Consider the following 14,158-nt stretch of genomic DNA (forward strand, 5'->3'; position numbering starts at 1 on the left):
GTCTACATAAGACTCATCAGTGATGCTCATATCAAAAAAGTTATAAAGCCAAACAAATACAAAGTTGAACAGCTGTGAGGACCTAAAATTCCTAAAAGTTGTGCCAAATACGTCTAAGGTAATCTATTCCTGGGAAAAGAAAGTCCTTAGTTTTTTTTAAAATTTTAAAGTTTTGTTGACAGGAAATTTATTCAAATGACCTTATAATTGATGTTCATCTCTACACCGAAGTGCTGACTACTGGGCTTGCGATATCCTCGGGACGAAACGTCCCCCAGCAGTGGCATCGACCCAGTTTTGTAAATAGTTATCAAATGTACCAGGATTATATTTTAATATAAAATTTTACAAGTCAATTGACCTAGAACAAACCAACCGGTAGATGTCGTGTGTCAACCTTAAATAGATCGTTTTTTACAAGTTTTTTTTTGTACTTAGAATATAGAACACTATATTGTTGGAATCAGTGTCAAGTTAAATATCAAATGATAACAGAAATTATGCAAACCGGAGGTAACAAGTTATCTCTCTTATTTCAAACAAAAAAATGTCATGATATTCACATTATCGCTTACAAGACAAAAAAAGATAATTTATAACAACGTAGGCACACGTATGGTGCTACAAATGGATAACAATTATACATTAACAATTACATAATCATACAGATCATCACGAAATCTTGGTTTCCGATGTTTAATGTTGTGCTTTTCATGGACCACTTGCATTGTTCACAGAACCGCCAATGTTTTACAACAATATTACTCTCAACCAAGTCCACAATTTTATTAACCTGAAAAGTCCAACCTTGTCTCTTTCTGGATGGCCATCTTCAAATCTTACTTAAGAGACGATTTTAATGAAATCTACAGAGTAAGCGGACACACGATTGTCTTTGTATTGTCTTGGTTGAAGTCCATTCCATATATCCCTGTGTTTCTATATTCAAGTGTGTTTTTCCTGCACCCAAAACAATTGTTAATGCTTCAATCTGCAATGGCGAGATTTGGCTACAGTTTTAAAGACCCAAATTCTTCTTACGTAGAGGAATATAGGCTAGAATATAGTTGAAAAAAAACCACTATGGTTCACGCCACCGGCTGGAATGTCATCGATCCCTGTCGTCTTCCCTTTTTGTCGAAGTGATCAGGTCATGTTATACTTTTAATGTCGCGTTTGATTCAGATACGTCTCTTTCAGTGTTGACGTTATCAATATATTGTAGGTAGTTGAGCCATATTGTCAGATGAAAACAGAGTTTTAAAGAAATTTTCAATCAATCAAGAACGGCTGTTTAATCTGTTTAAACAATGCTTTTATCATCAACAATTGCACTCGGGATGCTTTTCATGCGTTCGTTATGTATTCACACTTTACCTATTGATCGCCAAAAGTCACGTTGATGTGATGTGTATCGTTTATCTTCATGTTTCTGAATTTCTTCTTGCTGGTATCGACTTTAAAGATTCCGACTAAGACTGTCAAACGCTTTCCTTACTGCGCAAAATCCCTCTTTTAGAGGACGCTTCAATGTAGTTGATCCTTTATGCTTAAGACACATTTGGCAAAACTTTTAGGAATTTTTGTTCTCAATGCTCTTCAACTTCGTACCTTATTTGGCCTTTTTAACTTTTTGGATTCGAGCGTCACTGATGAGTCTTTTGTAGACGAAACGCGCGTCTGGCGTATATACTAAATTTAGTCCTGGTATCTATGATGAGTTTATTTCTAAGCCTCCCACGCTTGATCTCATTGTCGTCTTAAGGTTTCATTCGAATACGGCTTGTATAAAGACTTTTCGGTTTCATATTCCTGTTTTAATGATTAGTTCTTGATAACCTGTTATTCATTTCCTAATATTATTCGATTAATAATTTGCATATTGGCTCTCAATAATGGCGACTTCAGTATGTAAACTAAAGAGATTAATACGGCCGATCTCACTTTGAATACAGCTAATACTTACAATGTACACTGCCCTTTCCCGGATCTTGATACCTTTATCTTTAACGGGAAACTTAATACCAAAATTTATGATAAAAGTGATGATTTTTCATTTCCTATGGTTGATTATTTATTTTTAGATGGTGACGTTCTCTTGTCACCACCTAATGGTGTTTATATGTCCCAACTTGTTCGATTCGCTCGTGTATGTAACAACGTTTGATTTCAACTGAATTACTGAAAAAAAACCTTAACATCAGGGTTTTCGATATCACAATCCAGTCCAAACATTAACTTAATTTCATCATTGGTACAACGATATCATTCGTGAATATAAATCAACATGCAGGCATCTTATACGTTCAGGTTATTCACATATAATATATTATGGTAATATTCTTTACAAAGCACAAAAATGTCGGCATTCACCTCAAAAGATAACCAAACCTTAAACAGACTTATTAGGAAAGGATTTAGTTACGATATTGTTGCCAAGTCATTCAGGATTGCATATTTTGGTACTAATATTGATTTACTCATTGGTGTCTTTTCATCAGAAATAAAAGCATTTCTTCTAAAATCAGTTGTTGACATGATACAGATTCCTGTCATATATTTCCTGATGGTATGATACTATACCTCTAGCTGTAGGGATTGTATTTGATTTTCATATGACGAAGATATGATCTTTTAATCAGTTTAAAACTGGCATGTCAGTAACTGCGAGTAGTTCTTTGTTAATTTATGTATCATAGGCTGATCCAGGGGGACCTGGGCCCCTTTTCGTGGGAAATATTTGGTGGATTATATGGGAATCACTGATGCGTTACTGAGCGCCCCCCACTAGGTCAGCACCGAGTTCCCCTTACAAAAAGTTCTGGATCCGCTACTGACCCCGCCGCATGTTTCCACTTTTTTGAGGTAAGAAATATTGTATTTATAAAAAAAGAAGATATGGTATGATTGCCAATGAGACAGCTCTCCACACGAATCCAAACATGACACAGAATTTTTTTTTTTTTTTTTTTTTTTTAAAGGTAAATCATGTTTTATTGATAGTTTTTCACATTTGTTAGTGGATACATCAAATACCGGTACTTTATCCCGGCCTTGTTAACCGTTAGTAGTATATAGTAAATTTTATTAGTACTTGTTAGTTTAATTTGTCTGTAAAACATACATTTATAAATTATAATATAATCCAACTAATTGCTAGTCAATAACAAATAGAAAAAATTACAATATACAGTCAATTACAAATAGAAAAAAATACAATATAAGCATATATAATTGCAAATCATTCACATTTATAATAACGTAATTTTGTTCCGTATTTGACCTTTACTTTTACATTCTCATTATTGGATACAGTCTACCTGACACATATTGCTCGGTTAGAAAAATCGTGCAAGGTCTTAGTGTGATCAAATAATCGTAACCTGACATGATTGAAGGATAATACAGTTCACCTTTCGCTTTTGGATTATTATCATAAGGTAAGATATTATATGTTTATTATTATCGAAATATGAATTTATTGTCTTTCCCCATAATATGTACCTTATTGTGTTTTGATTTAAAGTTATAGAATAGGTGTAATTTATTGGTTTTTCTTTACGGCCGCTGAGGTGTCAATTTTAATTTTGCATTTATAGTATTTCATTTTAAAGATACTTGAGTAAATATTTTGTAGGTTATGTTTCGAAACTATATATGAGTATTATGTTTACGTATTTTATAATCTAACAGTTTAAATTTTTCTGATTATTATTATTATTAGGTATTTCCACATTTCTGTGGAAAGACCTGTTTAAATTGTTCTGACTATTAGATCTTTCATTTTTCGGTAGAAAAACCTTTTGCTTTTGTTCTGATTATCATTTTAAGGTCTTTCTACTTTTCCGTGGGACAATAAACTATTGCTTTAGTTCTGATGAATTTTTTTCATATATTTTTTTTCTTCTGTTTAATTTTTTTCCTCCGATGTATTGTTGTTTCCAAATATGTCGCGTTAACTTTTGTGGAAAGACCCATTCTATTTGTTTTGATTATTATCCTTATTATTATAATTTTCTTCATTCTCCAAACTTTTTTTTTTTTGCGTAATTTTTGTTTTGTTTTGTAAAAGGTCGCTTAGATATTTCTTTTATAGTATCATACAGTTTATGCGCTTTTTTATTTGTACCCTGATAAGCCAAACAATTTTCATTTCCGGTTCACTTTTTATCAAGTGTGTGAAAAAAAGGTATCGACACAACTCATTTTCTTAATTGTTCGCTGCATCCGACATATTTGGTTAATTTGGATCGAAGCGATTTAATATTATCTTATAGGAGTTATCTACCTTTACCAAAAACATCTGTCGGTATGGAGTTTTTTTCGGAAGCCTTTTTGCACTTTTTTCATGAAAAAGTTACCGGAATCCGGAATCCATATACTTTGTAAATTTGAATAAATAAACTGATCATTAAAGACAAGAAGTGACTTTTGATGAACCTGATCTCCTGGTTTACAGGCAAAAGTAAATAGAAACTATATATTTATGGAATCAGTGTGAAGGAAGCTATCATATGAGACCAGAAGTGACACTTTCTTCACCCTGAACTAGTAATAAATTTTGTTTAGGGGCCAGCTGAGTACCACCATTTTCTCGCAGCGTTGAAGACTCATTGGTGGCTTTCGGCTGTTGTATGCTCTTTGGTCAGGTTGTTGTATCTTTTACATATTCCCCATTTCCATTCTCAATTTTAATTGTCTATGCAGTCTGAACATTCTTCGTAATTTGCATCGAATTTTCAATATCATCTCATCGGTATTTAGATTATCTTATGGAATATATGACATTTTATATTTCAGACGTTGATCGAAAGCATGATCTAATTTCTCGCTATGTTAAGCATTATACACAGGCATACGTAAAACACAGTATAGTAAAGAATGATCCGGCATTTTCTCCGGGACGATCACAATTTAAATTTTAGCGATTAAATCCGTTATTAACATAATTTTAAAATCCGTAACGGAATCGATATTTTCTTAAGGCACACAAATAAAACCCACTACGGATCAAACAGATCCAGAAATTAATCATTAAAACTGCCATTTATATATAATTAGTTTGGTGAAATTTACATTACACAGAAATTTATAAAAAACATCTCCTTGAGGAAAAATGTCACGACGCATTAGGTACAGATTTTGTAATAAAATATCCACCATATTATAAAAGCTATTAAATTTATCGTTAAACATTTACTTTGGGTAACCAACCGTTAACAAATTTTTTGAACAAAGAAATCGCGACTGCCTTTGTCAAACTATAACCTAAATAACATCAGCAAGGAAAGATTTTTATAGGTATTTCATTTCAATATAAAGACACCAATTATTTGAAATTTTATCCGAATGAATGTTATTATCCTATAAAACTTCAATAAAACTGATATTAAATAATATTGCCTGTTGTGTGATGCGTTTCATATTTGTTTTTCGATAATTTGTGTACATAAAATTAGGCCGTTATTTTTCTAGTTAGGATTGTTTTCCATTTGTCATTTCGGGGCCTTTATATTTGGAAATGCGTTATGGGCTTTGCTCATTCATTGTTAATCGTTAATCTTTAATTTGTGTGTCATTTGGTCTTTTGTGGAGAGTTGTTTCATTAGCAATTTTACCACATTTCGCTTCAAAAATTAGTGCGAACAAGAGATTTTAGAATTTAAATTAAAAAAAAAATTGCAAATTTTTGAGGCGAAGCTTGAAAAGTAAAGGCGGGCGATTATATTTTTTTGAAAAATCAAAAAAAATCATAGGACAATATAAATCAAAAGAAGATTGCATAAAACTCGATCTACCATTTGTGTGTTGATATTTCTTGACTTTATCAACTGCCAAATGCATTTTCCCTGTTCAACATGACATGTAATGCACTTTTTTAATTGCAGCATATTTATGACTTCTAGTATTAGGAGCATCATTTGAAATGAATGTGGGGTGTATGGTTTTTAGTTTGAGCTAGAACTTTTATCACTTTTATCAATTTTATTTAGTTTTTCAATCAAATTATATTTTTTCAATATTTATCTATAAATGGTATGGGGGAAATCTAGATTCAGAATATTTTTTGTTGTCTACTGCTTGACTAGAATATGTTTTGATCAAATTTGGGAACAGAAAATTTCTAGAAAAAAATATCCCCCTGTTTTCACCCTTTTAAAGTCAAGTGGTTGTTCCATTTCCATGCTTACTATTACTATTAGCCTTTGAGGCATAACATATTGAACTGAATAATTGAACAATAATTTCAACAGCTATAATTGATATCCATTGAATTGCCATATGATAGCTGTATTTCCCCCTTTACATGACATGATCTATAACTAGCAACACGGTGGGTGTCTTGCAAAAGCAGGAAATTGCTCATCATTCCAGAACACCTGTGCCCACCCTCCGTTTTTGTGGGTGTTAGAGCTATTCTTTGGTTTGTGTAAATTCTACTTTTTTGTGTTATATATTGGTTGTTTATATTATGTATCTGTCGTTTTGGTGTTCTCATTTTTGTTCTTTATCTTTTTTGGCATTTTGTATATAAATATCATAAGATATGGTAAGAGTGCCAATTATGCAGTATTCCATCGAAGTCATTATTTGATGACAATAAATACATGTCAAATTACAGCTTTCATTCAACACAAAGTTTTGGAATCATTTTTCTTTCAACAAGAAAACACGAATTTAAAAAAAATAAATTTAGATTTTTTCATAAACTATTTTATAAAAAGCAAGGATTTGTACAAAAACCCTTGATATAAAGCAACTTTGTAATTGACATTTAAGCAATAATTTTCAAATAGTTGTTATGAAAATCGAAATCTTTATTATTGTGAAGCCTAGCTGGTCGAGTGGTCTAGCGCGTCGGACATAGTGCAAGGCGATTTGGTGCCACGATATCTCAGTAGAATGAGTTCAAAATCCGGCGAGGGAAGAACAAAAAAATTGCGAAAGCAAATTTACAGATCTAACATTGTCGGGCTGATATTTAAACGAATTATATATACAGATGTATTTTCAGCCTTGTATCACAATCACTGCTGTTGTAGAGTCGACACTGGTTCAAACATACTTATGATATAATTATTTATTTGACTGTATATAACATTGATTTGTAGGATTTTTTACATAGATAGTTTAGCTGATATGTAAAAAATAACATCTCCATGCCTTATATATTACGACGCAATATTAAAACTAACATGTAAGGTTACAACCTCACACCAAGCACAATGTATAAAGGGCCCCACAAATGACATATGTAAAACCATTCAAACGGGATAACCAACGATCCAATCTATATTAAAAACGAGAAACGAGAAACACTTATAAACCACATCAACAAACGACAACTTTTAAACATCAGATGCCTGACTTAGGACAGGTGCAAACAAACTGCGGGTTAAAACGTTTTAAAAGGTACCAACATTTGCCCTTATCTGAAACAATAGTGTTACATCACAACATAAAACAACACACTATTAAATATCAATTGTTTTGGCTTAACTCATAAAAATATAGTTATATGTTAAGTATTGTTCAGACTACAGTCGAATAATACCAAGTAAATGTCAGACCAATTCAAACTGGTCTAGTAAAAGAAGTATATCTGAGTTCAGGTATAGCCATTTCAGACTTTTACTGGTTTGTACTGTAAGTCACGAAAGGGGTACAGAGGAAGTTAATTACCAGGTTAATCGAAATTTACTTGCATCTAATGACATATTGTATTTGATCCCCCTCTCCTGGAAAAGTGAAACCGGGGTCAAAATATCATATAGAAAATTGACCCGGGGTCAATACTGCAAGGTATTTTTACCCCGAGATCATTTTACCAATATGGTTTTTGAAAGAGGGGCAAAAGATACCAGAAGAACAGTCAAACTCATCTTTTCATTAGTACATATCAACCCTGGACGCAAAGACCTAGGCGGAAGGATCCATTACCCTGGAGTTGGAGCACCGAATACAGTGATCGTGTTGTTGTCTCTTTGACACCTTCCCCATTTCCATTCTCAATTTTATACAGCAAAGTGCAGTACATACCGATATTCTGTTATTTCTTCCATATCAAATGTCAAATCGTCCGATAGTCCAGCAGAAGCCATCTTGGTATCACCTGGTAAAGTGGTTACGTCGTCCTTATCTTGCAACGTTGACTCTAACCACTGAACCAGAATTCCGTTATAGATAATGCATATTTTAAGGTTTTTCTTGTCGTAGAACACACCGAGGGGTGTCAGGATTGATCAAATGAAAGACCGACCGGAGGGAGGTCTTTCTTTGAATAATTCTGACACCCCGAGGTATGTTCTACAAGAAAAACCTTAAAATATGCATTATCTGACTTATATACCGTCAAAAAATTATTAATTTTATAAAGATTTGTAAAATTAAGTATCCTATTTTACCGACAACACTAAAGTGGAATATTCCTTTCTAATGCGTTCAGGTTTTAATACGCCCTGCAGCTGGGAAATAAAACTCACTAAATAATTTAGATATAAACCTTTTAAAAATTATTATCCATACACAATAAAAATATTACTGTAACTGCATGAAGTAAGACACATATGTATTGTTACCATCCAATAACGGTGTATGACAAATACAAGACACATTGTAAGTAATTTATTGTACCACTTAGCTTATGGAAAAGGGGGAGGGGGTATATTTTTTTCCTTCTATTTGTTATGTTATTTCTAAAAGTGGTTATTGTTTTAACAATTTTACTTGAATAGAATGAAAAATTCAGAAAGATTGTCTTTTGAATAGCAATACATTTTATTAAAAGATAATCAGGATATAATTATTTACCCTCCGCACCCGACCCTTTCGTGAGTTACGTTAATGTTATTCAATAGACTATAAGACTATCTTATTAGTTGATCATTTGATAGAGTAAAAGGTATACATACATTTTAAAAAGTTAAGAACTGACACGAAGACGAATATAAATACATGTAGGTCACAGTATGATTTCCTATTCAGTGTGTATCGTTCTGAACATGCATGAAATACTTGCCACTGGAAGTTAAACAAGCAACCAAAAATCAATCAACCTATTCAGTTTGACTCAATAAGATTTTCAAAATCTTACACACCAATATGTTTAATCTTGATTTATTTTATGAAAGTCTACATTAAAAATCATCTGACATATATGATAATGTTTCTTTATTGTAGCGATAAATTAACAAAACTTAACGTTATTTGTTTCTAAAATTAAAATGCGGAACTACATTGACGATTTCCTTTACACCTATCATCAATTGAACTTTGAAAAATAAATTTCCAAATCGGCAACAATAAACTATTAGACGAATATAGTTTGGAGGTAAATCATAGATTGCATGTTTATCAAGGAAAATAATGACCTCACACAGGTCATTATTTTATGCCTTTGAGCATATTTCATTGAAACATGGTATGTTCGGGTTGATTCTGAAAAAGAATGACCTGTCGTTCTGAAAGAAAATAACTCCATATAGGTATATAATACCTGTTATAGCCCGACCTCGACCCGGATACATAACACTAGGTAAGTGCAGGATTTTTCTACATTAAGAAAACAAAATACTGTGTTAAATTTATCTTTATTTGTATGGATTTTTTTTAAAGATATTTTTTTTTAAAGAATTGTACGTAAGCTATAAATAATTTTTGGAAAAGAATATTTTAATTTGTAAATACATGTATATTGTGATGTATGAATACTAATTTATCTCACAAATTCCAACACGGTTGTAATTTAATGAGACGATTCAGACAATTCAGTGTCAATTACAATATGAAAGTAATCTCTTTTCTGAAAACAAAAAACTAGCCGGAATTTAGCTTATCAGGTTCAAAATGGGTTTGAATCAGTAACGACAAAATATGCAAACAAACAAATATCTACTGACGAAATGACTTTGACAACAGGCACTGAAGAAAATGACGAAATGTCCACTGTAACAACGAAAGGATACAATAAAGAGAGAGGAATTGCATCGATAACAGATACGAATGATAATCATGAAACGTCTACTGTAACAACGAAAGGATATAATAAAGAGGAAGATGGTAATGTAATCATTTCTAAGATATAGTTAAGTTAATATAAGGTAGAAGCAATATACGGAAATATCAGTTTTTTTTAATGTAGACTTCTCCATAGCAAACAAATACAGCAAATAAAGTATGTATTCAATATATATGATATAAACAAAACAATATATACACCAATCTGAATCTGAAGTGTCAGATAAAGTGTGAGAGAAAAAAACTATTTTCTGTAAAACCTGTCGTGAAACTTAATCATGAGTATTTTGTTTTGGCCTATGTATATGCGACCTTAATAATCAAAGAAAACGAAAGAAAGATATACCACTTATTGTTCTTACTGCCTTGATAGTTAAATTACAATAATACAGACAGCATGGCTTTCTGTGATATTTAAGTTGAAAGGAATAGTCTGCAATTTCTTATTTTACAGATCAGAGTACAAACATTTATATCTACATAGGATCAGGTGCAGGAGGAGTGCTTGTTATTATAGCTATTCTGTTGATTATACTTTGTAGAAGGTAATTGCATCTTTCATTACTTCATGATATGTTTATATTTGCATTAAATCACAATAATATTTATGTCACGCAAATGGACGTACTGTGTTTTTTGTAATCCTTTAATCAATCAAAGAAAAATAGGGTCGCTCCTTAATATACCGATGGGTCACAGAATGTACGAGTAGGTTTAGAAATAACAAATTCATTTGTTTCTGGTAACCTGAAGACAGTAAATAGTTATCAAAGGTACGAGGATTATAATTTAGTACGTCAGACGCGCGTTTCTTATACATTAGACTCATCAGTGACGCTCATATCAAAATAGTTTTAAAGCCAAACGAATATAAGTAAAAGAGCAGTGAGGATCAAAAATTCACTAAAGTTGTGCCAAATACTGCTTAGATAAAACGTAAAAGAATCTGTCAACTAGAAATTGTATCGACAGTAAATCCCATTTTCCAAATATGTTTTTTTAGTTTTTAATGATCTGCAAGCTCACGGTTATTTATAAAGCATACGTTAACTTACAATGAACATTCCCGTCAAATTAACAGAGAGATTGATGGGAAGTAACCATCTAACATGTGTGGTACAAAGCAAAGGTCATGATAATGATTATAACGTTATCATGTTTGTCCAGCCTATGCATTTAATATTCCAAACTGTACGTTTAGCATTCATTAATAAGCACTTATCGAAGACCGTATGGTGATTTCTTCCAGGATAATATCAGATATTGTGTTCCAAGTGTCATCATATTTGATTTTTCTTATTTCGTAACTACAGTCTCGTTCCCCTGTCTTTAATGTGATCTTCCGAATTAGACTGATTATCGGGTTTGTACTAACATGAGCAATAATTAGTGCCATGTACGGAGCGGTATCTGCTTACCCGTCCGGAGCATACCCTCTGTTATCATTTGCTTCTATTTAAAATAGTGATAGGATTTGAATATTTGGTTTAGATTATGGTCTAACTTTTTATTCTAAATCAACGAAAGTTTGATATTCTTGTTAATCATAGAGCAACATATGTTATATTATTTTTGTTAATTTGAAATATCACATTAACAGTAAACTGATAAAACTTCATGACCAGAAAAATCATGCAGAAAATGTTATTTTGATGAAAAAACTAAGATCAAATCTCCGAAAATAGGAAACCGGAACATTTATTTAATGTGATCATATTTCAAACATTACAAAAAGAATTCAAAAGGACACTGACATACTATCCTATAAAAAATCATTATTGTTAGTTGATAACTCAGATATTATCATCAAATCTTCGAAAACCGTTGAAATTCGTTGAAATTGTTTTAATGTCTCATGTTGATAATATGAAAGTGGTGTAATAGCTCAATATTAAAACATACTGTAAACCAAATTGGAAATAACTTGATTTATCTGATATACAAAGTATAAAAAGCACCTCACTAAAAGATTAAAGAGACGCAGAATCTTTGTCAGAGAGTACTCGTCAAAGCCTTTAATTTAATGCACTTTAACGGGAATATCAACGTCCATTTGTAAAGCTGATTTGTAAATTACCTCTTTGATTTTTGATACTCTTTATTTCTCTTGTTGTTTTATTTATCATTAATGACATTATAATTTTATTTGAAATTGAAGGAAAAGATTAAAGAAGAAAACAAAAACAGAAAAACATACTACGCATGACAGCAATGATCCTGATTCTGATAATGGTGAATTAAAGGATAACACACGGGGGGGTCTCAACATTGGATTTTGGGTACAGGTGTGCAGCTGGGATTTTAAAAACACCCCCCATTCATATATTGAATAATTGTGAAATCCCTACCTATACATATATTTCACAGCGAAATCATAACCCATTCATATATTTATCAGCTCAAATAGTACCTCCAATCGGTCAATTACTACCTATTGATATATTTCCTCGGTAAAATTGCACCCCATTGATATATTTGACGGATCAAAAAAGGGACCTATTCCAGCGGCACATATGTATATACCTTTATATAGGAAGAGACCCCCCCGTGGGATAACATTTTATACATTTCCTCCGATCAACAAGATAGTATTGAGGATGGTTATTACCATATGGTAGATTTAGAAAAGAAACCAGTCGTCAACCTTGTTGTATCAGACAACCAAACACAACATATATCTACCTTTGACAATAGTAATAATGAGTATGCCGTTGTAGATAAAGGGAGACAATCTGACAGTGATAAACATGCTTCTACTTTGGAGGTGAAGAACAGCATCGAAAAAAACATAGAAATGTCTGGTACACATGTAGATCAAACATATGCAGTGGTCGATAAAACAAATAGGGGAAAAACGGATGAATGAAGACCTAACAAAATGTGCACTTTTTGATTAAAGATTTCTGACAGGAGTTTGTTTTAAAACCGGGAAAAAACGTTTTCTAACAATTATGTGTCAAAATGTAACCACAAACGATAACTGAAACGAAATGCATATAAACATTGTTAGGTCCCATTGCGGTGTGTTTAATAAAGCCATACTGATTATTAGCTACTCTATATCAACAGTTCTTGGTTTGTGTATACTTCCCACTAACACCATACACCATTACACCATACACCATACACCATTACACCATACACCTTGTACCATTACACCATACACGTTACACCTTTGCACCATACACCTTACACACTGCACCATACACAATTCCCCATTCTATATACACGATCCGAAAATACCCAAAATGCAATTAAATTTCAAATATTAAGATTATATTTATTGTTTATGTTTACAATCCGAAAAATTAAAATAAAAAGAACTTCGTTTTCAACCAATGAAATGTTGTACACCGTTCATTCACACCATTCCCGATCACACGTTACACAATCACACCATTCTTCATATATATACACCATTACACCATTCCCCTTACACCATACACCTTACACCATTGCAACATATGCCATACACCATTCCACCATACACGGTTTTTTTTTGGAAGTTTACACCATCTAACGGCTGTATTAAAAATTATACAACAATATGATGCATGGCTTTGTCATATTTCAGATAATTTAATAGGTTTACTAGTCTTTGTATAGATTTTTTAATGAGACATGTTCATATCGTTTAATTTTTATCATGGATATTTAAGTTAGAAAGTTACCTTATTTATCAGCTTGAGATAATGAAAACAGAAAAAATATTTTTTATAGGTTTTTGATAATATCAAGGAATTTATAAAACACAGTAATGAAATTTGGAGAATATCTGACATTTTATGATTAATGTGCAATTGATATCAAAAGTCAAATTGTTTTTTTATACATTTTCAATTTTCTAGTATTTACTCAAAATATAAGAAAAGAACTAATAAACGATACCAGGCTTTTACTTTGGTACGCTAGAAGCGTGTTTGGTCTACATCAGTGACGCTTGGATAAAAAGGTTTACGTTCGACTAAAATACAAAGTTCAAAAGCAGCCAGGACTTAATTTAGAAATTTAAACAAGATATAAAATCTGCTTTTGAAGGGCGATTGCAAAATTCCATTAATTTATATATCAATTTGAATTCATTAGAAATACTGAATAAGAACAACAAGAATTTGCAAGATGGTATGAGCCTTAGTCGTAC

General features: G+C 32.0%; 1 protein-coding gene across 1 annotated transcript; it reads left to right on the forward strand.

Moving 5' to 3' along the window:
* The first annotated feature begins 9,868 nt into the window (after nucleotides 1-9,868).
* LOC143049602 (uncharacterized) lies at nucleotides 9,869-13,600 on the forward strand. Its single transcript, XM_076223203.1, has 4 exons — nucleotides 9,869-10,059; nucleotides 10,472-10,562; nucleotides 12,176-12,296; nucleotides 13,592-13,600. The coding sequence occupies exons 1-4, from the start codon at nucleotides 9,903-9,905 to the stop codon at nucleotides 13,598-13,600; spliced, it is 378 nt and encodes a 125-aa protein (XP_076079318.1). The 5' UTR covers nucleotides 9,869-9,902.
* The last annotated feature ends 558 nt before the right edge of the window (nucleotides 13,601-14,158 follow it).

This window comes from Mytilus galloprovincialis, chromosome 10, assembly GCF_965363235.1.
Source record: "Mytilus galloprovincialis chromosome 10, xbMytGall1.hap1.1, whole genome shotgun sequence".
Lineage (NCBI taxonomy): Eukaryota > Metazoa > Mollusca > Bivalvia > Mytilida > Mytilidae > Mytilus > Mytilus galloprovincialis.

Bases quoted from the DNA above. Each gene is read 5' to 3' on its own strand.
- LOC143049602 (XM_076223203.1), top strand. From the start codon at position 9,903: ATGACTTTGACAACAGGCACTGAAGAAAATGACGAAATGTCCACTGTA. The intron at 10,060-10,471 runs GTAATGTAATCA...CTTATTTTACAG, and splicing joins ATATAATAAAGAGGAAGATG to ATCAGAGTACAAACATTTAT. The intron at 10,563-12,175 runs GTAATTGCATCT...TTGAAATTGAAG, and splicing joins TTGATTATACTTTGTAGAAG to GAAAAGATTAAAGAAGAAAA.